The 25,007-nt window shown below is 35.4% G+C and overlaps 3 protein-coding genes across 3 annotated transcripts; 2 read left to right on the top strand and 1 right to left on the bottom strand.

The window, feature by feature from the left end:
- The first annotated feature begins 722 nt into the window (after positions 1-722).
- LOC146922468 (Ribonuclease II/R family protein) lies at positions 723-7,249 on the top strand. Its single transcript, XM_085715380.1, is given in 8 exon segments — positions 723-1,173; positions 1,513-1,862; positions 1,968-2,021; positions 2,151-2,219; positions 2,822-4,868; positions 4,871-5,091; positions 5,760-5,831; positions 6,392-7,249. Coding segments are annotated over 8 exon segments (3,333 nt in total). The 5' UTR covers positions 723-1,058; the 3' UTR covers positions 6,797-7,249.
- Positions 7,250-9,405: 2,156 nt separating this feature from the next.
- LOC146922467 (uncharacterized) lies at positions 9,406-14,689 on the top strand. The gene is made up of 6 exons (XM_085715381.1): positions 9,406-9,761; positions 9,846-9,947; positions 11,212-11,336; positions 13,156-13,418; positions 13,500-13,584; positions 13,978-14,689. Exons 1-6 carry the CDS (start codon positions 9,506-9,508, stop codon positions 14,416-14,418), a joined length of 1,272 nt encoding a protein of 423 aa, XP_085571507.1. The 5' UTR covers positions 9,406-9,505; the 3' UTR covers positions 14,419-14,689.
- A 2,473-nt stretch (positions 14,690-17,162) lies between these two features.
- Positions 17,163-19,909, bottom strand: LOC146922466 (uncharacterized). Its single transcript, XM_085715379.1, has 2 exons — positions 19,746-19,909; positions 17,163-17,575 (listed from the first exon to the last, which is right to left on the bottom strand). Exons 1-2 carry the CDS (start codon positions 19,790-19,792, stop codon positions 17,341-17,343), a joined length of 282 nt encoding a protein of 93 aa, XP_085571505.1. The 5' UTR covers positions 19,793-19,909; the 3' UTR covers positions 17,163-17,340.
- Positions 19,910-25,007: the final 5,098 nt, after the last annotated feature.

Below are 25,007 nucleotides of genomic sequence, written 5' to 3'. Positions count from 1 at the left end.
GACCGTGTAAACCACTTTACAAAGTCGTCCAATAGTATTCTGTCACATCATTTATTTTTTAATGAATGTTTTTGATTAATAAAAACTAAACTTATGGTCTCCTCTCTCTTTGTGGTCGCCTTTTTTCAACTTATATTCTTTTTTTTTTTTTAGGAACTAGTATAGTGACCCGTGCCAAGCACGGGAAATAAAACATTTTTGATCAAATGTATAGATTTTATACCGTGCCAAGCACGGAAATAAAACATTTTTGATTAATTGTATAGATTTTGTTATCTTAAAGTTATAAGTGTGGTTATAATTTAAATTTGATATGGAAAAAATATCATCTTAATTTTCTTATATTTTGTATATAAGGTGTAATCCAAATACTTTAATCGTTATATGCAATGTTTAGATATTTCAAAATATATACAAAATTAAGATGTATTTTTTTCATATCAAATTTAAATTATAACCACACATATAACTTTAAAATAACATAATATAAAATCTATACATTTGATTAAAAAAGTTTTTTATTTCCCGTGCTTAGCACAGTAACTATACTAGTTTTTTTACTAAAATAAAATGAAGAAAGGAATATTTTAGAAAGAAATAACCAATTAAATAATAGGAAAGCACCGAAAAAGAGAAGAAAAAAAAGGTGTGAGGTCGAAGTGGAGTAGGAAGTGGGAAAGACACACAAAATAAAAGTAAAAGAAAGAAGTAGAAAAGATTTTACAAAGAAAAAAGGAAAGAGAAAGAAATGAAAGCATAGTCGGCGCCCATTGTCCCCCTCCGCCGACCAAAATCATAACGTCATTTTCGACCTCATCATACCATACCCACCTCCCTCGATTTCTTCCACTCTCTCTATTTCTTAAACCCTCTCTTTCTCTCTTCTTTTTATTTTTCTTATATATTAATACAAATTTTGTTTCACACTTTTCTTTTCTATCTTTCGTTACCTGGTTCTTCCGAATTACTACTTTTTTTTATCTATAAATCGGAAGATACCAGTTTTTTTTTCTAACCTAGTTTTTACGTTTCTTAATTTCTTGTTCTTTCTGAGAATTATGAAATCAACTACGGTTGAAGGATCGATGGTTGGTGAAAGGTTTGATGAGGTTGAAAAAGACAAGAAAAAGAAGCGCCGATCTCGTCGTAGCAAACAAAATCCTCCTTCATCAGGTATTAGTCCATGTGTCGGATACACATGTGTCCGACACACTTACACTCTGATAAAGGCGTTTCTGGTGTCTGACACGTGTTAGTATCAGACAGAATAATTAATTTTCTCCGATTATTACTGGTTTGGATGTGTCATGTGTGTCGTGTTAGGTGTCCGTGTCTGTTAAACATGGAGTAATTTATTCATGTGAATCTGTTTAAAGATGAAAGTAAAGAAATATTTATGCAATAGTGGAAAAATATTGATCTTTTTTCTATTTATGCAATGAACGATGAGAACGTTGCTGTTCAATTTTTCTCTTCACTGATCCTCATTGTTTTGTTTTCTTGCTGGTTAAGCATCTGAAGTAAACGAAGCAATTGGCGTCTCTCCTGAATGCTCGGGGAAAAATGGAACATCTGTTCAACCATCTGGATCTGTTAGCAATTCAGTGGCACCAAGTGATGACCCGATTTCGATCCCTCTTATTCCGTATAATGGTCCGGTGGCACTTGCTGAAATGCAGAAGATGCAATTAGATTTAAGGACAATGGTTTTACAAAATTCGCCAGAGCCCGTTGGTTGCTTGGAGTCATCGGGAACTAATGAAAAGAAAGACTCGGCTCGTTACAGTAAATTCGGTCTTTCTAGCCAAAGAAATTATTTTAGTCCACATTGGTCCGTTGAAGCTGTTGAGAAGGCATTGGAGGTTCGTAATGTTCTAATTTTGCATACACGCGAATGCAAATGTATGAACAATATGAATTTTCGACTATTTTAGGTTGACGTTTGGTTAATTTCTTTTGATTTGCAGAGGGGTGATGTTTTCAAAGCTACCTTTCGTGTGAATGCTCACAACAGAACTGAGGTAACTGACATCTATCTGATGGTTATTTTTGTTTTTGGGTTTCTGTGGGTGGTGATACGTAAATTTAAGACACAGTTCATAAATGTATTACTATGGTGATTAATTTTTTTTCTGTATATGTACATGTAGGCCTACTGCAGCATTGATGGAGTATCAACAGATATTCTCATTTGTGGGGCTCCAGCCCAGAATAGATCTGTAAGTCTGGACATAGTCTTCTACTTTTGATATCTGTTGATTTTAGCAGTGGAACTGCGTTTTTTGTTTTCAAGTTATCACGTATCATACAAATCATTAAAAAAAAATATCTGGCCTCTGTCAAGTGCATTTGCATGTTAGTTTCATGTCCGTTAATTATGTAAGGTTGATGAATTTTATGCATTTATGACCGTTAAAATGTAGTTATCAACCTACCATTTGCCTGGTTATCTTAGTCTCTGGATTTCTGCTTGTGTCAGTTATTTTTTTTGTTTTAGGGTCAGAATTGTTCAGATTTAATTATTGTACCATATGCTGGGTTGTGCTCATCTCTTGTTTATGCAATGTGTATTTTTTTCTTTGTATGGTTTGGAATTATTTTTTTGAGAACTATCGCAATAATTATTTTTTTTAGAAGTAGTGTGCAATGACTTCGCCGTTTATTTTTTTCTTTTTTTTTTCAATGAAACTTTTTCAATTTCTCATTGGTATGGATTTTAGACGGGGCAGCAGTGCTTCTTCCATAGCTGATACTGCATAACTGTAATGTACCGTTGTGGCTTGTATATAGCTGATGGATGTACGATGAATGTTCTGTGCAGGTGGAAGGCGATATTGTTGCAATTAAGATTGATCCTTTGCCATTGTGGACAAAAATGAAAGGACCAAATGTGGCTAACAACAATAATGCAGTACTAGAAGGTTGTAACCTTCTCGTGGAAGACAATATAGTGGGAGATAACAATTGTGAAGGAATAGAAAAGGTAGATGCTGATCACGAGTATTCTAATTACAGAAGCTGTCTTGGTCAAAACAAGGAAGAATCTATTGACAACTCCTCCCCTTATAGAAGTTATCCATTTCCTGAAAAAAGATACATTTATGAGAATAATACTACACAGGGTTCACCTAACCATTTAAGTTTAATTGGACTAACCGGCCGTGATAACAATGATGGACCTCACTGTGATTCACCAGCTTCCATAAAGATTAATTCTGGTAGTGGACAGAGTGAAGTTATGAATGCTGTGGAGAAGATGTGTTTGTTGGTTAATTCTTTCCCTTCCAAAAGACCAACTGGCAGGGTGGTTGCTGTTATTGAGAGGTCTCCACGTCGAGAGTGTTTAGTTGGTCATCTTAATGTGAAGCAATGGGTTTTATCCACGGAAATAAACAAGAAAGATCCCACGAAGAATAAGAATTCAGTGTCTGAGCATGAATATATCCAACTGACACCAATTGATCCAAAGTTTCCTAATATAATGCTTCTTGTTAGAGATTTACCAGAGAGCATTAAGAGAAAGCTGAAAAGGGGTGATGCTGCAATTGAGAAGGATCTGGTAGCTGCACAAATTGTTGATTGGTTTGAAGAAAGTCCTTTTCCTGAGGGCCATATCTTGCACAGCTTTGGGCGAGGCAGTGAAATTCAGCCGAACCTAGATGCTATTTTGTTTAAGAATGCAATCTGTTTGTCTGAATTTTCAGCTGAAGCTCTGTCCTGCCTGCCGCATGGTCCTTCGGAGTTACCATTGAAGGAATTGCAAAGTCGAACTGACCTTAGAAATTTGTGCATTTTTTCTATTGATCCTTCAACTGCAACTGATTTGGATGATGCACTGTCAATTGAGAAGCTGCCTAATGGAAATTATAGAGTAGGCATCCATATTGCGGATGTATCATACTTTGTTCTACCGGACACAGCTTTAGATATTGAAGCCCAGTTTAGGTCAACAAGTGTTTATCTATTGCAAAAGAAGTTACCAATGTTGCCTGCATTATTCTCAGAAAATATTGGATCACTTAATCCTGGAGTGGATCGACTAGCATTTTCCATGCTTCTGGATGTAAATCCTGCTGGGGATGTTGTAGACCGTTGGATTGGTCTTACTGTTATTCAATCTTGCTGTAAGCTTTCATATGAACATGCACAAGACATAATTGATGGAGCTTTTAATTTTGAGAGTTCAAGCTTTCATGAAGATGGCTATCCTAAATTACATGGCCGTTTTGGTTGGCCTGATGTTATTACTTCTTTGAAGAGTCTCTATGAAATTTCAAATGTTTTGAAACACAAGAGGTTTGCTGGAGGGGCTCTACGGTTTGATAACCCCAAAATTGTTATCCTGTTTGATGAGAATGGCATCCCTTATAATAGTACATTTTCTGAACAGAAAAAATCAGACCTTCTTATTGAGGAGTATATGCTTTTGGCCAATACAACAGCAGCTGAAATTATTTGTAGAGCATATCCTGATGTTGCACTATTGAGGAGACATCCTGAACCTAATGTGCGGAAGCTGAGAGAGTTTACAGCTTTTTGTCAGAAGCATGGTTTAAATTTGGACACTTCTTCATCTGGTCATATCCGTTGGTCCTTAGAGCAGATGAAGGAAAAGCTCAAGGATGACCCTGTGCTTTATGATATACTTATTTCCTATGCTGCAAGACCAATGCAGTCGGCGTCTTACTTCTGTAGTGGTGATTTTAAGGATAATGAACATGAATGGGGTCATTATGCACTGGCTGTCCCTTTATACACTCATTTTACATCACCTTTACGTCGGTATGCAGATATTGTTGTTCATCGGACGCTACTAGCTACGATAGAAGCTGAGGAAATATATTTGAAGCAGGTTGGAAAGAAAGTGGGAGTGAAAAAAGATTTTTCACAGGCATCAACTTTGATAAAAAAGCTGCAGAATCTGTTGAATGTAGGGAGGCTTTAATGGCTGCAGCTTTGAAGCATAGGGTTCCAAGCGCTGAAATACTTGCAGATATTGCTGCTCATTGCAATGATAGAAAGCTAGCTAGTAAAATTGTTGAGGATTCCTGTGAGAGAGTTTACATGTGGTTTCTCCTGAAGCAGAAGAAGGTACAGCTTTAATGATCATTATTTTAATTTGCGTCCTTCTTTCATGATGTATTTATATTATTTAGTTTTTGGTAAAAATTAACTTCTATAATTGGTGTAACTGATTACAGTTGAAAACAATGGTTTTATATTATTGATTTTAATTTAATGATTTTGTAATCATTAAACACATTCTTGCTGTGTTTGCCTTTTTCCTCTAATACATGATTTATCTTTTTGAAGTTTCTGCAAATTTTACCTTTATTTTTGTTCTTGTAAAATGTGAGCATGCTTAAAATTTGTGTTCGGTCTGGATTTGATGTCCTATTTTGATTTTATATGCACATAATCTGCTCAACCATCTAATGTCAATATGGATTTTTTTTGTTTGAAAACTCGGTATCTGGCCCAAGGACCGACTAATCGAAGGGGTCTAAACCCATTGTCCACTCAATTATGAATATAATTTTTTTATAGCTGACTATCTTTAAGATCCTCATCTATTATGGTTATCTTCTATTGTGATCTGCAACTATTTGATACACTAATTCGTTCTTGGTGAATGAAGTAGTTTTTGTTACATTTACAGCATTTTCATAGGTGATGGATAAATTTTTGTTCTTATCATGTTGTAGTCCTAGGGTTGGCTATACATTTCTTTGCTTAAAATAAGCTCATCTATTTTGCAGGTCATATTATCAGAAGCAAGAGTATTAGGACTAGGCCCAAAGTTCATGTCAATTTATATTCAAAAGCTAGCTGTAAGTAACTGTTCAATAATTGTTTTTTTTTATATGAATATTTTTGGAATAAGAAATGTGCATACTGTTGCACACTAGTATTTACGGTTGTCTCATATATAACATTTTTCCTAGTAGTAGTCAGTAATTACAATTTTTAGAGTTTATTATTGTGTAAATTCGTTAAATACTATCATTTTGTAATTTATTCATTTTTATACCATCATATAATTATTTTATTTTCATTTCACTATTGGCATACAAAGAAGCATAGGTTCGTATCCATGAAGAGTTCATTAGTTGTAGGAACATTCATTCTGATTAGATGTATTCTAGTTTCCGTTTTCGTTTGTAAAAATAAAAAAGAGGTGATTTGCATCTTTGAGAAACCAGACTTAGAATTTGCTGATTCTGAATTTAATTATGTGCTTCAGGATTCTGAATTTAATTATGTGCTTCATTAACTAAAACATACAATCATATACACGTTTTTGCATAATTTAGTTTATTTTGCATATCGTGCTTTTCTGTTACAAATGCTTCATTCAATTTTTTATGGTTATTGTCTGTTTCTTAATCAGGTTGAGAAACGCATATATTATGATGAAGTTGAAGGTTTGACTGCAGAGTGGCTTGATGCAACATCCACATTGGTGCTTAGCATGTCTCCTAATAAGCGTGCATATAGGAGGGGCAACTGGAGGGCATTGTCAGAATCTGTGTTGCTAGCATGTCCATATGATCTGATAGTTACAATGGATAATTCTAATCAAAATAATGCAATTGAAGTGGATGCTTTTGTATCTGATACGGACAAACATCCTGATTCAACATCTGAAACCTCACAGACTGAAATTGAGCCTTCATTTTTTCCACTCACTGTGCATCTTCTTTCAACCATTCCAGTAGCACTTCATGCTGTTGGTGGTGATGACGGGCCTCTTGATTTTGGAGTGAGGCTGTACATGACCTCTTATTTTGGGTAAGTTGGTTGTTGTAAAGTGGTGGATCGTGTTTGGTACTATATATTCAATGTGGTGAATCTGTCAGACTCTCTTAAATAGAATGGACTTGCTCCATTGTAGAATAGTGTATAGTGACAGACATAGGTGGGAAACTTTCATAGCCTAAATTTGCTATTGCTTTATGAACAAGAAGGTTAAGGATTTCTGTTATTGGTTTGGCATTTGTGCCTATTACTAACAGAATCTCCTTTACTGGAATTGGGGCTTGTTTTTGTTGGCCCCTTCCATCTACTTAATACATGCACGTATTTTGGTTCTTCTATAGAGGCTGAAACCATTTCATACTTTCTGGTTTTGGTTTGACTGCGACCCAATGATGTTTTTGATTTTGGGTGGCCACTATGTACTTTAAATTTGGTTTTCTAAGACATATTTATATTTCAGTTTATGAAATGGAATAATCTATCATGGCAATTGCTGTAGTATTTTTATTTATATTTTTTATTGTTGATGTTGTTGTCTCATTGTTATTCTTCTTTTTTGGGTTAAATATGTTTTTGGTCCCTATAAATATGTCAACTTTTTGTTTTAGTCCCTCAAAAATTTTCTTTCAACTTTTAGTCCCTATAAAATTTTCAACCTTCACTTTTGGTCCCTCTTTTAAAGTAAACTCATATGTAGAATTCATATTATTTAATAAAATTTTCCAGAAAAATTCAAAATATTATAAGAATCACTCCAAAAAAAAATTCAGAATTTTTTAACAAAACATGAATTTAATATGAATTTTTATATTTTTTATGGTTAAAAATTCATATTTAATTTGTGTTTTGTTAAAAAATTATAATTTTTTTTTAGGAAATTTTTTTAGAATATTTTACACATTTCTGCACAATTTCATTAAAAAAAAAATACAAAAATTAGATTTAAAATAGGGACCAAAAGTAGTGATTGAAAATTTTATAGGGACTAAAAGTCGAAGGAAAATTTTAGAGGGATTAAAACGAAAAGTTGAAATATTTATAGGGACTAAAAACATATTTAACCCTTATTTTTTTGAATCTTCATTTGTGATTTTAGATTTTTTTAGTCTGTTAAATGTCCATTCTGGACTCTAGATTTCACATCTTGGTCAAGGAATGCTTTCTTTTTGGTTGCACGATTAGAGCAATGTGTTGAGGTCCCCGTGAACATAACTCAGCTTGGCAAGAGAAGTCTTTTGGCGTGTCCTTGAGCAAATTGTAATCGAGTGATTACATGAAATCCCTTGTGTTGTTGGAGGAACCGGTATAAATTGTTTTGTGTCCGTCTTCTATCTCTCTAACTCCTTATCTTTTATTTTTGTGTTTTGTATTCCGTTGCATTCGTACTCGAGTCGGATTCTATCCAGGTTGTATTTAATAGTTAGAAAAAGAAATCGTCGAAAAGACCAACACAATTCAACTCCCCATTCTTGTGTGTTTTTCTCACCTTTACATACATTTTACTTTTTCAATTCATTTTAAAAATTTAAAAGGTGACTTAATTTATAATTGCACTATTTATTACACAAAGAACGGCGTTCATTGATTACTAACATTTCACTATTTTATCGAAAAATATAATATACGGTAGAAATATCACACATGCTTGTATATAAATACTCTTTTAAGGATAAAGTTTCATGTAAAGTAAATTATGGTTGATATGTTCAAACTATCATATTTGCTTACTTACGTGAGCTTTACATTTTCTATTAAGAAAATTTCACGAAGTTCTTTAAAATATTTGTGTAAAACATTATATTTTATGGTTTTACGTTGAATTTTCTTTAGGAAATCTTTAATGGTAGGTATAAGTTTAGCACGTGATAGTTCAACAAATACCGCATCATCATTGTCACCGTCTGAGTTTGAGTTTGGTCTAGAGAATGTTTGCCATGAGTGCAAGATTTGCTTCTTCATCATTCTCTTATTCCTCATCAAAATCTTCCCATGTAGCCTTGAGACATTTTTTGACCTTATTTTTGAAGTTGTCCTTCTTGGACTTATCATTTTAAAGAGAAAGATTAGGACAACCAGCCTTGAAGTGACTAGATATCTTGCAAGTGAAAAAGCCGTTCTTTAGTTCTTTCTTTTTAGAGTTTAAACATCTGAAGGGAAAATCACCTTCTCGTTTTAGATTGAAAATAGATTTTTTGATAAAATAATATTTTGAAATCCTATAAGAACACTTTTTTTCTGTCACGGAGGCTAAAAAAATCCTATACAAACACTTAAAAATGACAAAAATAATAAAAAAAGAGGTAATAGTCACTTTGATCCGTGAATGTGTAATGAGTAGTCAAAATAGTCCATCAATGTACCACAACTTCAAAATAGTCCCTGATTGTTCACTTCGTTACTCAAAATAGTCTACGATGTTAAAATGTTTCATTAATATTGTCGGATTAGTCCTACGATATAGTTACTTATTGTCATATCGATTCTTATAAGTACATGTTTATTGTCATTTTAGTCCCTATATAAAAAGAATTATTTTGAGCATTGAGAGATTATTCTATTATCAAGGACACAACAATTAATGACTATTTTGAAATTTTTATACATTGGGGGACCAAGACCAAAGTGACCATTACCTCGAAAAAAAATATTTTTTAACAATCTAAAACAAACTCAGCCTTATTCTACTCCATTTCATTTGTCCCAAACAACACGTCATAAACTCAACCTGCCAAATGAATGTTCGAAAATGGGTTCAGTATTTGGATGGTACGGTCCTCTGATAGATCTCTCCACAGCCTCTCGTCACATTGGTGAATTCGTTCAACTTCTCGTTTTCGTTCACCGTTGCTTCCCCGTACACCACAAATCCTCCAAAACCGGAAGAGAATTCACACGAACAGACATTCAAGTCGGCGATGAAACCACGCCGTATTTTGGAGTTTCTCTTTGGCAGACTCAAATGGCGTCGTTGCTTTCAGCAGGAGATGTTGTTTTGTTACAGAGTATTCTTCTTTTAATATTTTTTTAATTTGATTTGAATATGTTATGATCATGATGATTAATGTTGTTGTTTTGAAATGTGGTAGATTTTATGATTACTAGATATGGTGATGTGGTTGAGGCTAAAACTGTTCAGTGGTCTTCTTTGCTTTGTTTGGTTCATCCTATTCAGTCGCTTATTTCAAAGGGTATGTATTATTTTCTTGTACTATGTTCACTCTTTTTTAGTTATAATTCTTTGTACTATGACCACCTTCATAAGTAGTCCACCGTCCACCGTGGACTAGTACTTAAAAATTGTTTAAAACTCAAATGACACATGCATCGACTTAGTGATAGTCATAGATGTTAATGGTCCTCCTCATTTTTATGGTTGAAATAGTGACTTAATTGAATACGGTTTGCTTAAAATAACCTATAATCCGATAATCTATGAAGCTTGGATACGTACACGGACACCAAACACGGCATGGACATGACATGGCACTTGTCCGATACCGGGACATGCCTAATTCAAAGAGTGTCCGTGCTTCATAGCGGATAATAAATATGTAGCTCGTATTGAACCAACATCAATCAAGTCGCCATCTTAGCCATAAATATGAGAAGGGTTGTGAGTTTTTATTTTTGAATAGCATAGTTGAGTATTGGTCTACAATGGACCATTTATGAAGAGGGTCCTTTAAGAACTCGCATACCTTTATGTAACAAATAGAAGAAAGAAAACAAATCTAAGGTAAACCACTTTTATAGATGGTCCAAATTGGACCAACACTTGAAAATTGTTTAAAATTCTAATTATGATAGATATCGTCTTTCGTAAGTAGAAGTTCACGGTTCTTTTCGTCATCCCGATTAAGACAATGATTTGATAAATGTCGGTTCGATAAAAACAAGGAAAAAATATATGCGTGTCTAAAAGCTGAACTCATTCGTTTTTTCCCTCATTTTTGCCCAACCAACACTGATTAGGTCAACGTTTCAACCGTAATTTCGAAGAAGACTATGATTTTCTACTTGAAGGGTCTTGTTGATCGTCTTCACGATACTAGTTGATCGTCATCACGATACTAGTCCATCTTAAGGTGGACCATAGAACCTGCCTAATGGAAAGGATAGAGAGTAAATGAAATATTCTCAAACACATGATTTTACATGCACGTCCATAACAAATCGTGTAAGTATCAAAATATCGATAGTTGATTTTCTCATTAATTGATTTTGGTTACTTGCTCTAAAGGAGGTAAATCCAAGCTAGTGTTAGTCTAATGGAAATATCAAAATGTAACACTTCTATTAAAAAGATTAATATTAGAGAGAATATTGGTTTTGAAGGAATTGAGTTTTTTCTTTCTTTCTGAAGTGATATGTTTTCTTTGAAGAAGGGATATGAAGTGATTTCAATCTTGGAAACAATAAAAATATGATATTGACCATATACTTTTTGAACAGATGTTGAAGAGTTGATAGCGGGTTGTCGTATTGCTACAACCACGAAGGAGAAGCTAAGAAGGGTTATAAAGTGGGTGCGTCAGTCTCGGCCCACCATCTGCAACACCAACTTGCAGTCTACTAAAGTACACTTTCTATCTGCCTTTATAGATGTTTCTTGTATTATATGAATAAATGAATAGATAATCTTATTCCATGTTTACATTGTGTTGAATCTAGATGTGTGCCTTATTAATGTACTCTAATAATATTATGATTATGAGTGCATTCATTTTTCTGTTCTCTGATGACATTTTCCTGTTTTATAAGATCAAAGTTGATCTTGTTCATTTCTAGTCATGCCTGTTGTTTAGGGAATGCATTTAGGTGATTTTCCTAGTAACTTTTTTGTGAAAATTTGTGAAGGAGTGATGTGTTTGTCATTGTTCACTAGCACATTAAGCAAGTGACTCAAGTGCTGCTAAGTGAGCTTGAGCTTGAGGGATCTCGTAGTTCATTTATTGTTGAGGAAATTGTTAGAAATTTAAGGGAGAAGCTATAAATCTGATAAGTGATAACCATCATAGAGCTTGTTATGTTACATGTCAACTTATCAAAGGAATGAAGAAAATTAGAGAGTAGAAACATATATGGATGCATAAAGAATATGGATAATGAAATGAAGGAATTGTGGGGTTTGAGCTTCTAAACTTTGTATGCATGACTCTTACAGGATTACTTTAAAATGGGTTTCTTTAGATATCGAATAATGAATTGTACATAATACATACTTAATTACATATGTAGGCTCACATGTTTAATATATATGTAATAGAAAGCACTCGTAGATAAGTGCAGTCTCAATATTTTGAGTGAGGAGTGTACTGAGGCTAATCCAGAGTTCAACTTTGTGCAAATGTGAGAGCAACAAGTCTGAAGTACAATTTTATGACATGACACTCATTAGCCAAAAATAGCTAAAGAGTCTAGAGCGCTTGTGTAGCGGGATTGACTGTGTTACACTGTTGACCAATGACGACCCCAGTCTTCTATTAGTCATATAATAGACTTTCTGTGGGGTAGAATGATAAATTGATTTCGGAGTTTATGAAGTCATATACGATAAGTTGACAATCTTAACAGCATAAGCCGGCAACACTCCTTGATCTTAGCTGATCTGTGCCACCCGTAGTTGACTGCGAGAAGTCAGGCTGATATGATCAGCCAATCAAATCACTCAACTAAACTAGTATCTGTCGGACTTTCAATACTATATAAATAAGGAGTAAACCCCTTACCACTTTACTCCTTTTACTAAAAACCTTGCAAAATAGCCTTATCTCAGTTAGACATTATAGTGTCTTTGCAAGTACACTTTTCACTAGTGCAATGATGAGGGATTCAACCGGCTAGGAAGTCAACTTACTGAGTTCCACACTGCATCAAAGAGCATCTCAGACTAAAAGAAAACTGTGAAGATATCTTGGGAGTTCGAAAAAATTAACATTAACACTTCACACACTACATCTAATGGCTGCTGATATGCTTTAAGATTGATGTTGTTATAAGCTGCCTTTATCATACATTATTATACAGTTTAGAGGAAGTTAGGACCTTTGTTGTTTGAAGATTAACACGATAGCATAGGTGTATTTAAAAGAGATGAAATGAGTACAAGTTTCAAGTTGGTATACTTGCCAACCTTGTCTAAATTTGAGGAGTGGGGTTGTGTCCTTGTGTACGTTTGTTGTTTTGAAATGTTAGTTACCTTGTGTGCCCGATTGTGTAAGCTAGCAAATTCTTTCATTTTAATGTAATATGTTAACATCCCTGTACCTATCTGGTTAGTTGGTATTCACCAATAAGCTGATTTGCTTCACTTACAGACACTACTCTGTTCAATAGTATGCTTTTTCATGTACTGCATGTTTTAGATAGACTAATGAATCTATGTAATGTATACAGCAAATAGAGTACCTTCCTAGAAACTGGACTGTTTTTGAAGAGAGAGAGCCTACGGAGTGCTGTTCACTTATGGAGATCTCGCAGCTAACAACATCGTGCAAGACTACTGTCCTTGCATCAATATGTGAAATTGTTCCGTTACGTAATGCCAGCACTCCTGGTGATACTGTGAAAGAGAAGATTTTCCTAAGTAGATGTTCCAAATTTGAGGAAGATCTCTTGTGCACTGGCTGCCAGCTATGTGGTTCACCCTTAGTTTCAGAGTATAACTTTTGATTATAATTGTAACTTAAGCCTTGTCATGCCTTCCATTATGATCAGTGATAATTCTTTCCCCTTTTCAGATCTGAGCAAAATGCTTTTCCACTAGTTTGTTCGAAAAGTTCAACCCGCCTCCATGCAGTATGCTCAATATATAGACCTTTCATGGTAAATACTAGCTTCTCCTAACTGTGAATGTGATCATATTCTAACATTATTTGACTTGAGGTTTATTTGTGGGCTGCATTTATTATAGTCACATTAAATTAGAAAGATAGCTTCTTGATGTTAATTCCACGTGCCTATAGTCAATCATTTTGATAAATGAAATAAATAATTTATCCATAGCCAAATTGATCAATTGCTATGCATTATGCCACTTTAAAGTATCTTAGATATCTCAAGTGTAAGATAATATGAATATGTGGTCTCTCTTTTCGTGTCATAAGTTAGGAATTAAGTATTTTTATGCATCTGATTTTTAACTGTGATATTCTTTTAAAATTGGAATCTTGAACATGCTTAACTAATCCCTTCGTTTGTTGATGCAAATTTTGGCAGTTATATGTGTGGGACGAATCATATTTTATGCCGGTTCTCGTCAAGAACAGGGCAGCAGAAATCTTGTTTGGGAACATGAAGGCTGAAAAGGTCTATCCGAGCTATAGAGAACAAATGCTTAACCAAAATCCAGATCTAAAAAGTAAATGCAAGGATAAAGATTGTAATGTAAGACTTTCTAATGACCTGAGACTTTCTCGGGAAGGATTTCCGAGTGCCAGTTCATTAGAGGAGGGTAAGAGCTTGGAATTGGAGGGAAAGCATCTTTGTACTAAACCATTCAACTTTTATCATGTCTGGTTAATTTTTCTAAAATTGTTGCTGAAGCAAGGAAAGAACAGTCCTCTGAAATTTGAGATCATTGTTGATCCTAACTTAGATGTTGAAAATGGAAAATTTGAATTGGTTTCTGCAACATTGCCTTGTTTTGGAACCAAGTGATTACATTTGGGAACTTTCACATCTCATTTTGCATCTTCAAAACTGTACATTCTAGAATACAGTCGATTAGAACCAAGGTTAAAATATTGTTAGATCGTTTTAGAAATTTGTTATAAGTTAGTTTAGCTTCTGTTAGTTAGTTAAGTACGTTAGTTGTTGAGTTCTATGACTTCAGCTGTATATAAGTCCCTTTGTAATTCAAAGTTTGTATATTGTATACTACCATTTTATTTTTTCATTGAATTCAATGAAATGAGAATGATTTTCTGTTGTATCTGATTTAAAAAATCCAATATGTATCAAATCATTGAAAGGCTATCTTTCTTTTGAATCCTAATGTGCAGACAGGTTAAAGTTGATTTTATTTCTAAGGATTGTGTACTGGATAAGATATACTCCCACTAGGGCAATTGTAAAAAAAAAAAAAAAAAAAATCATTCAGAATTTTTTGAACTTCAATTTTTTGACTTAGGAAAAAAGAAAATCCTATGATTCAGCCTCAAACTCATTTAAACGTAGCTGCTAATAGTAAAGCTCACATGAGCTAGTAATCGACGTTATATTGAATATTGATGACAATGTTATTGCTACTTGTGACTCTAAAGCTTGATTCTCAGGGACAAGTTTTAATCAATATTAAGAAATGTACTGCTATTAATTGTCCCTATAGCATGAACACAAATATTTTGTTTATAGATAAAGTAACAGACACTATTTGATAATTGTCTTAAATAAGTAAAAGGTCCTAGTGACACAAATGTGGGAAGTTGCACCTGAATCAATGATCCAAGACTCTTGTCTCAAGGAAATCAATTCCTGCTTGACTTCCTGCTTGACGGGTACAACACTTTGCAACAAGCCTAACCCTGTATTTTCTAAGATGTGATCAGATTTGCACTTCAGAGTAGATCGAGTTCAATCGACAATATGCCGATATTTTTAGGTTACCCTAATTCGAACCTACAATTGTGTGTGAGTTTCATGCGGTGTTTACCACTTCCTTTAAAGAAAGGAAAATGCTAACTAGTGCCCCCAAAAGGGCACTAGTTAAGGAGATTAATATAGTAAAAAAATTTTGAAACTTGTGGAGTCAGACTCTTAAAAGTGTAGAAAATACTTTTTTAACGTAAAAATTTCAACTCGTTTTTACGAACTAGTGCCCTTAACATGACCCTTAAAGAAAATGAGTTATTTTAGCTATGGTGTCCAGTAAAATGGTGATTGTTACCACTTGACATAAATAAAGTCTTTCTTCATGGGGATATTTTCGAAGAGTGGTTCATGAATCTTGCACTTGGATGTCCCATTAAGGGAGACAACTTGGTATGCAAACTCAACAAGTCTATATCGACATAGGCAAGCTTCACATCTCAACAAGTCTATATCGATATAGGCAAGCTTCACCACAATGGTAACACAAGCTCTCCACAACCATCATGGCTCAGAGATTCATTCAATATTCTCACGACAATTCCCTTTTTACAAAGCATACAGGTTCAAATTTGTTCATTCTTCTCGAATAGTGCAGATTATATACTCATTGTTGGTAAAAACTTAAACTATTACAAGCCAATTTTAAGCTCAAGGATATTGGAGACCACCATTACTTTCTTGGATTAGAGATGTTGGTCCATTCTCGCAATGTGATTTACCTTTGTCATAGGAAATATACCTGTCAATTGTTGACTAACAATAGTTTCATTGGGTTCAAACCAATTTTTTTATAGACCTTTTCTCTCTCTATAGAGGGTTGATAGTTAAACTGATCTATCTCACCATATCTCGTCCTGATATAGCCTATAAGACATAACATACAGAGTACTGTCAATACATTAATCTAAATCACGGCTAAACCAAGAACACCTCATTATGCAATACTTGAACAATTATTGAAGATTGAGGGAGCCGTCAAGTTTATAGAAACTCGATTCAACATTTTTATGGCTCAAGCCTCAGAATATGGAAATCCAAAAAGCAAATCGCAGCTGTAAGATAACTGCAGGAGCATATAGAGACTACCCTCAATTCTAAACTCTTACGGCTTAGCCAGTTGCTCTGTGCCTTGGAAATTCTCATGAATTCCACAATGGTCTGTGATAGTCGATCAGCAATACAGCTTGCCAGCAGTTTCACACACAATCACATATCCAAACACAATGATATTGACTGTCATTTTATTAGAGTGTGTATGTCCAATATGGCTTCCTTAAACTGGTGCATGTATCATCTCAGCATCAACTAATTGATTTCCCAACCAAAGTTCTGCAAAAGTCATTGTTTACAATCTCCAAGTTAGAAATGCCAGATACTTATGTTCCATCTTGAAGGGGGAGTGTTAGAAGCTTATTGTAAGTAGGGTTAGCTTTAGCTGTAAACTAATTGATTCCACAAATCCATAGATATTTAAACAATAAATTTAGGTGAATTGATTCTGACTATAAGTGATTTAAACAATAAATTTAAGTGTAAAAATAAATTATAGAATCAAAAGTTACAATTTCTTGCTTCAAGTTAAAATCAATTCAAGTGTAAAATCAATCTTAGTCTAGAGGAATCAAACATGTCAAAATCAATTATATTCCTCCAAAATCAATTTTGACTCATCAAAAAATTGAACCAAACATACACACTTAATGGTATGGTAGCAATGCTACGAAGAATCCAATTAAAGCCTTTTTTTTTCTTCCCATTACTGTTAACACTAGAAAAAGAAAGAACTAAAAATTTCTGAAATCTCTACAGAGAAATAAACTAAGAACATCTCTCATTCGGTTATTCACCTTTTTGTTTACACTGTTGGAGGATAAAGGGCAACAACAAACATAAACTGAGAGCACATTAGGTCAGGCTGCCAGAAAATTGCATTTAGTTTGTTACAATTACATGACCAAACAAATTTGACAACATCAAGATATTTAGAGGTTATGAATCGGTATGTGTCTCCTCCAATGAAGTTTCAGCTGCAGCATTTTGAGCTTCAAGTAGCTGCATTTGTCGCTCGGCATGTTCCCTTTCACACGCAGTAATTCCCATAATAATATCCAGCATAGTACCGGTGGTGCCAAAAAATACAAGGGGTGCCAGAGATTTGCGCTTTATCCCTACTGGAATTGCCAGCAAAGCTCCTGCTACCGAGAATACCCAAGTGCCTAATGCACTGCAAATTTTCCATGTTCAGTTAAATCACAAACAAAATTCACATTCGGATATAGCATTTGCAACATAACAGAAAAACAAACTTAAAATGTAATAAAAGAAACTAATAAAATAAACAAAATCGCCAAGAAGAATGAAGATCTTCAAGTGAGTGTATACTCCTTGAGAAATTAGGGAGAAGAAAGAGGAAATTTGAGAGAGAAGTAGAATTTTCTTATCATTCATCATAAGCATAAAGTGTTTCAAGTACATATTATATAATGCCAGTGTAGCATAACAAACTTGCTTAATTTGTTGAACTAAAAAATAATAGAAAGATCAAAACATTAGTTGGTTTGTTTCTTCTCAAGTGTTGGGCTATCTGACTCCTCATCACTATCGAGCTCGTCCATAACTTGATTGGGCTTTCACTTAGAGTTGGTGTATCATTCCCCACCCCTTCAAACTCAACTTGTCCTCAAGGTGAAACGATGGACAAAAAAACAATTCATAATTGCTCCCAATCCTCCCGTGAAAAACAAAACAAGTTGTGAGACGATTCTTTTCTCAATATAACAACCCCCAGGATCCCATTGTTTGAAGTTTATTGAAACCGTGATACATGAGAAATAGTGACCACCGATAATAATATCTGACTCAAGTAGCATATGCATTAATATAACAACTACAACATGATTATTTCCATCTACAACAAGGACCCAGCCCCCCTTTTGCATTGGGTTGTATAACTCAGTAATGTATGGCTTCACCTGCACCATTTGCTGGAATATTTGGTCTATAATTTGAGAAATAGTCGACCATGAAAATTCAGAATTGCAAGCACTATCTGACATCTTTGGAGTAGGCAAGCTAAGATATGGAACATGGGTGTATGGTAACAATTGGATGGTAAGAGTGAAAAGTTCAATAATCTCCATAACAGCACCATGAAAAGAGCCAAATAAGTAGCTTAAAATGGCAACACAATTTTGGTTAAGAGCCAACATTTGAAGCTTCTGCTGCATAATTGCAGCAACAACAGTGGAGGTAGTGCAGAAAACCTCATGTAGGACAATACCAATGTCATGCACTATAAGCAACTCTAATGAACAATTACATAAAGCATCACCAACTCTAATTCCATCCACTATAAACAACCTAGCAAGAACATCTTGGGAATGGTCAAGCTCCAACAAAAATCCCTTGGACAATACTAGAAAGTTCAATGTATCACTAACAACATAGCTAAGCCCGAAAATGAGTTCACTATCCACTCTATGATTTTCCATAAAAAATAGTCTTCCCTGATCACTGTGAAACATTAGGATAACACTTGAAGAGATAAACACAAAAGTCATGACCAGAGAGTCCCTTAACACAACAGGATGATCAACAGCTTTATCATGTAACATATAGTAGTTTATGTCCATATATATTACGGCTGAACCTGTCAAAGGAAGTGTACCAATTGTATCCAACAATATAGTCAAGCTTAACCCACTAACACATACTAAGGATATTCCTTCTGCAGCTGCAGACATCCCGACTAAAGCAAAACATAACCATTGGAGATATCCCGACTAAACCAAAACATAACCATTTAAAAGAGACACCAACCTCACTCCAACTCACAGCCCAAATCATTGTTGTTGATGGAGGAAAGCCAAAAATACGACATATCGGCCGACATATGGCACCGCCATATCTGAGTATGGTCCCCTGGCGCCGCAATCCATCACAAATTGGGCATATCAGTTTTCCAAAAATTCTCCACCAATATCCGCCATGGCCGATATTTGACAACACTAACCCAAATCCAGATGAAATAGAAATATTGTATTTTTTATTGAAACATAAGAGAATGTATTACAAGAGGATTTCTTCTATAACCCCATAGCAGAGATCCTCAAAGAAGAGATAAGGCAAATATTTATAATATCTATAACCAAATCTAACCGATTCCCTACCCAGCGAACTGAGCATATAACACAACTGTTTATGCAAACACCAAATAATCATAAGGCAAATATTTATAAGATTTATAACCAAATGTTCAATTTCACAATCGTTACTGAATAAAAGAAAATTAAGACCATGTTTAAGTGAATCAGTGAATGAAATAAGATTGGTTTGTCTTATGAATGATGAGAAATATATATTATTAAAGAGAGAAGAAATGAAATGAAACTAACTTGGAAACAGAACAGTCTTCGAGATGCTTTTCTTCACCACCTCCCATTTTGGAGTCGCAGATGAATGAATTGGTAGCTTGGGTGTTTGTGTAGAGCTGATATTGGGGTTTGCCCTGAGTGAGTCGTTGATTTTTTTTTCTTTTGACAATGGAGTGAGTGGTTAGTTAATGTTAAAATTAGAGAAAATTGCTCATCTCACACACTAAAGTGAGGCACTAAAAAATTATCGTAATAACCTCGGTGGCACTTAACCGTAGTTGGTTAACTAACTCTTCGAAAACAACTCTTGTAACACTCATATTAAATTTATCTAAAATATTTAGCATAAGCATTAGATATAGTACTAGATACATTAGAATTACAATGGAAAAAAAATAGAATTACTCGTCTTATACATAAAATACCATTTGTGTTTACATACATAAGTCACACTAAGTACATATTACATAACAACCGACAAATCTTATACTAATATAAGACAAGTAAACATAAATCGTCTAACTTCTTCTCCTATTCCCAAACACGAACAATCTTGCTTGCGAGCAACTTTCGTGTATCTAGTGGCGGAGCCGGGATTTATATAGAGCACAGGCGAAAAATTTATCGCAAATTCACATGTGACATAATATACATAAATAGTCATAAGTTATAAACACCACATTAGTCACCGGTAACTGTTATAGATCGATGCTCTAAAATGATGTTGGAGTTATGTTCATTATTGATTTATTAATCTTAGGCTTAATAGCGGTTTTTGACCCTCTATGTTTCAAGAAGTTGCGATTTTGGCCCCTAACTAAAATAATTTGATTTTGGCCCCCTATGTTTTGCCAATTTTGACCAAGTCAATGCTGATGTGGCGCCACATGTGTAATTTTTTTATTTTTTATAATTATAAAAAAATAAAAAAAAATACTTTTTTAAATTTTTTAATTAAAAAACATTTTTTTTAAAAAAAAATTAATTAAAAAATATAAATAAAAAATAAAAAAATTACACACGTGGCGCCACGTCGGCATTGACTTGGTCAAAATTGGCCTAGGGGGCCAAAAGTGTAAAGGGGCAAAACATAGGGGGCCAAAATCAAATTATTTTAGTTAGGGGCCAAAATCGCAACTTATGTAAACATAGGGGGCCAAAACCGCTATTAAGCCTTAATCTTTGTAATATCCCGCTTATCGGTATCGGAATATTATTAGTCAAGCGTGCCGGAAGGAAGAAAGTTTATGAAAAGTAAGTTGATGGAAATATTTATTATGTGATCTCAACTTAATATAAGTTAAGCATCGGTGTCGGATTTAACACGCCCGAGGCAAGGGTATTCTGTATTTGCACGCAAAGAGGTATATAAGTGATTTTGGGGCCAAAATCTTCATTTTCCATTGCTCTTTCTCTCTCTAGGTTTGAGAAAACGTTTTATCTCCTTCTTCTCTCTAAGATGTCGCCCTTCTCTCCCTCTCTAGGCCATCAAAGCTTTCCAAAATCATGCAATTGGTGATCAAGCAAGGATCTTAGAAGCTTCATGAGTAAGAAACAACAAAGAGAAAGGATTGAACTTGGATTTTGGGCTAGGGTTTGGTCATGTAAAGTGAAGATAATGCTTGAAGCTTGGGAATCATGTGTGAATTATGTTAAGGTGAGTTCCATAGATAGAATACCTACCTTTGGGTTTGTATAATCTTGTGAAGAAATCATGATTTATGTTAGTTTAGTGTTTATGGAACTTTAGTACCCCAAACCAATCCTAGGTGATTATATGTTAAAATTGCCATGAGTTATGTTTAAATAAGTCTATATATGTTGTTGGATGTATTTGGTGCATTACGGGGTCGAATTGGACGAGTTTTGGGTCGAAAATGGCGAAAACCCGCGGCGGAACACGCGAAAACGCGGGGTCGCAGCGCCGCGCTCGAACAAGGGCGCTAGGCGCCCACAAGTCGAGGAGCCAGCGCTAGGCGCCCAACCCCGGCGCCGGGCGCCCCCGGACGGGACAACGTTCGCGTTGTTACGCGCTCGGGTGCTTGGGGGCGGTCGCGTGGGGGTCCGTAGCGATCGTTTCGAAGTGTTCTTTCCTGTTTTCACTTATTTTACAACCGGAACAAACTTGGCTTTATGAAATCATAGAATTTTCTAAATGGCTTAAGTCTTGGGTTTTGGCATTTTCGGTCTTTAGAAATTATTGGAAATTTGCGCACCTCGTCAATTGATCCTTGCATCATTAATCATGGCAATCTTAGCATGTATCACAAGGATGGCACTAGAGAGCTAAGCATGATGGGGTAGCGATGAACTAAGATGGGGGAATAAAAGTAGAGTCTTGACATAGCTTGTCAAGAACTAGAATAGCTTACAAAGAAATAGAATGCTAGACATGAGTTTTATGCTTGATATGGTGCGAAGTGAGATAAAGTATTCTCTTCGTATAGGAGCTAGAGTGACCATACGAGTATGGTAAATTTGAATTGATTAGATATCTCTTCACATAGCAAGTTATGCAAGCATATAGTTTACCTCTAGTCGGATCGTATAGGCATCCGAGGTAAAAGAGATAGCTAGCTTAGATTTATTACTCATGCATTTATAGACCAAGACATTAAGTTAATTGTGCCATGTCTCTTGGGACCACACTAGGTTGGCTCAAGGGGTTTCCATTAGGTGAAACGGGGTTAGCCGTAAGGAACCCGCATGTCACTTAGTAAGCAAGAGGTAGTGGTCGTGTCTCTTGTGTCCACACTAGGTTGGTTCAAGAGGTTTCCATTAGGTGAAACGGGGTTAGCCGTAAGGATCCCGCACGTCCTTTGCGGGAGTGCCGTTGGTTTACCTTAGATAGGTTTCCATCGGATAGATAGGGATTGCGCTCGGAGTTACTCCACTCGGGGCTTTCCGTAAAATGAACTCGAGATAATGTTTGATTGTTAAACGCTAACTTGATGAATGAATCGACCGTGCATATTTATTAGATATATTTATGTTATGTCATAGAGCCTTGACGTAGATCGTCAAGAATAGTAGAACATAGACGTAGATCGTCAAAACTAGTATGATAGCAAGATATGATACGTTGTTAGAAACATCGTATTATGCATTAGAGCAAATAGAAAAAAATATGCCGATGACGGTCTTAGGTCTCCCCTAACCGTCCGGTTTAGAATGGTGTCATGATTATAGTATGTTTAGGCCTTGATACGTAGAGCGTATTCTTGGCATTGCGGTTTTAGATTCCCCTCGACCGCCATGACACGTATAGGAAGTGAAGCCTATAACAAGTAAGATAAGACTAAGACGGCCCTAGTATGCACGACCGTCTAAGTATGCAAGTCCCCACACACGTATAATCAACCGTCGGGTTGTAATGTAGGCACGTGGTGACCGTAGGTTTCCCCTTGAGGTTGCCTATAGCCTAGGATTTAGGGGAACTCACCGAGACATTATGTCTCATCCCAATCCTTATTGTTTCGGATAAACGGGTTGGATTAGCAAGCTAGTAGGCTGAATGGATGTTACGACAAGTGTTCGTTCGTACCCGCTGCGGGAAGAGATGGATAATCAAGGATGCATTCATAATATCTTTAGAAAAGTTGAGTTGTAATATTATGTACGAACGCATTTGGTTGTATATATATTCATTCGTAGTTGTTTTGTTGTAAATTTTTAATGTATCCAAGTACTAAACTAACGCACATGCTAGACTTTCTAGATACGTCTAGTATTGGTGTTACATTTGGTATCGAGCAGGTCGATTCGGATCGTGCCTTGGGTCATTAAATTACAACTAAGGTAGTGGGACCATTGGGTTCCGGGTAAATGTTCTAGTTGTTGTTGTTAGTTGAGCCTGATCAACTCAATTTAGCATTCGACGATTAGAATGGATGCCGAGAGGCCGAATAGGACCACTGGAGGGACGAAGTATGTGAAGAAGATGCACCGGAAAGTGTGAACTCGAAGTAAGAACTCGGAATGAGAATTAGTAAGAAGTTGATCGTGCCGGTAGGTGGCAAGTGATCTAAGTAAGTAGAAGTATGAATCCTTCGGGAATGTAAGGCAATGTTAAGAAGGGGCGCTTAGACGACGTGGGTAAGTTGTTGATGATACTTCGTATACCCGTAAGTGGAGAATACGAAATATCTTAGCGGGACACGAAGCTTCGGTAAGGGTCGTAGTTAGAATGGAAATGTATTCCGAAACTAAGCGCAAGGCTACAAGATAGAAAGCGATCGACGTAAGTTGACGGGATTAGTAGACTCTCGGGATTAGCGTTATGTTATTGAGATTATGGACTTGAATGTTCAAAGTGAACGAGGTTCTAGTGTTCGGGAAGCTACGTTAAGCGGTAACGCAGAAGTAAGCTACTCGTAGTAGAAAAAGGATTCAGTGAAAGTTTTATGTTAACGGGAATGAAGCATTAGTTTCCAAAGTGCCGAGAATTGTATCGAATTAGGTTGATGCTTGCCATGCATATGTAGTAGGATATATTTTAGATGTTGGAAATGACTGATGTGCATTGATTTACTTGAGATAAAAAAAAAAATTATGCAAAGTATATTTTGAAAAAAAAAATTGAGAATTTGAAGAAACTCATCAATAGCGAACCGGAGCGAAATTTTTCAGTTCGTCTTTAGGGAATGCGGTGACTATTGGAGAGTTGTCTTCACCATCTGTTATGCAATGAGAAATTGTTTTTTTTATATCGAGTGACGAATGCATATCACCCCCTAAAGTTTTCAAAAGAGGAAAAGGCATGGGCAACCATCAACGAAAATCGATTCGGTTTGAGACTTTGGAAGTTAATGTGTCAAGAGATAAGAATGAGTTTAGACCAAGAGTTTAGAGGCACCGGTATCTAGAATGGAAGTCACGGATGTGAAATCACGAGGATTTTGGATATCGCGAGTTAAGAGTACCCCTCAAAACTATGTTTTGCTTGATGAACTTGCGAAGGCTCGTTAGGATGCTAAGTTGTAAAGTTTACATGATTTTAGAAAGACATACGCATATGGGTGATTGAAGTTGATATTTTTGAAATTCAAAATGAAATTTTGTAGGTACCGGTTTGTTACGACTCGCGTAGTTTGGGCTAAACTCACTAGGACTAAGATTTGATGACACATACGTGTTACCAACTCGTCTGTGAATTTAGAGTAACAACCGGAGCCTAGATTCAGTGTATGTTTTTATTTAGTAGAAAATCATCAACGTCAATGACCCGTGTGTTAATTTATGAAGTTTTCTTTTAAAGAAAATAAACGAGCACGCATAGGAATG

Source organism: Medicago sativa, chromosome 5 (genome assembly GCF_051527215.1).
Source record: "Medicago sativa cultivar Bolivia chromosome 5, Bolivia_mono, whole genome shotgun sequence".
NCBI classification, from domain to species: Eukaryota; Viridiplantae; Streptophyta; class Magnoliopsida; order Fabales; family Fabaceae; genus Medicago; species Medicago sativa.
Note: the sequence above shows the minus strand (reverse complement) of the source record. Positions and strands in the feature narration are given on the sequence as shown.

What these genes read in the sequence shown, in the direction of transcription:
- LOC146922467 (XM_085715381.1), top strand. Translation starts at nt 9,506, where the DNA reads ATGGGTTCAGTATTTGGATGGTACGGTCCTCTGATAGATCTCTCCACA. An exon ending in AGATGTTGTTTTGTTACAGA is followed by an intron (nt 9,762 to 9,845) that starts GTATTCTTCTTT and finishes GAAATGTGGTAG; the next exon opens with ATTTTATGATTACTAGATAT. An exon ending in TCAGTCGCTTATTTCAAAGG is followed by an intron (nt 9,948 to 11,211) that starts GTATGTATTATT and finishes CTTTTTGAACAG; the next exon opens with ATGTTGAAGAGTTGATAGCG.
- LOC146922466 (XM_085715379.1), bottom strand. Translation starts at nt 19,792, where the DNA reads ATGGGAGGTGGTGAAGAAAAGCATCTCGAAGACTGTTCTGTTTCCAA. An exon ending in GAAGACTGTTCTGTTTCCAA is followed by an intron (nt 17,576 to 19,745) that starts GTTAGTTTCATT and finishes GAAAATTTGCAG; the next exon opens with TGCATTAGGCACTTGGGTAT.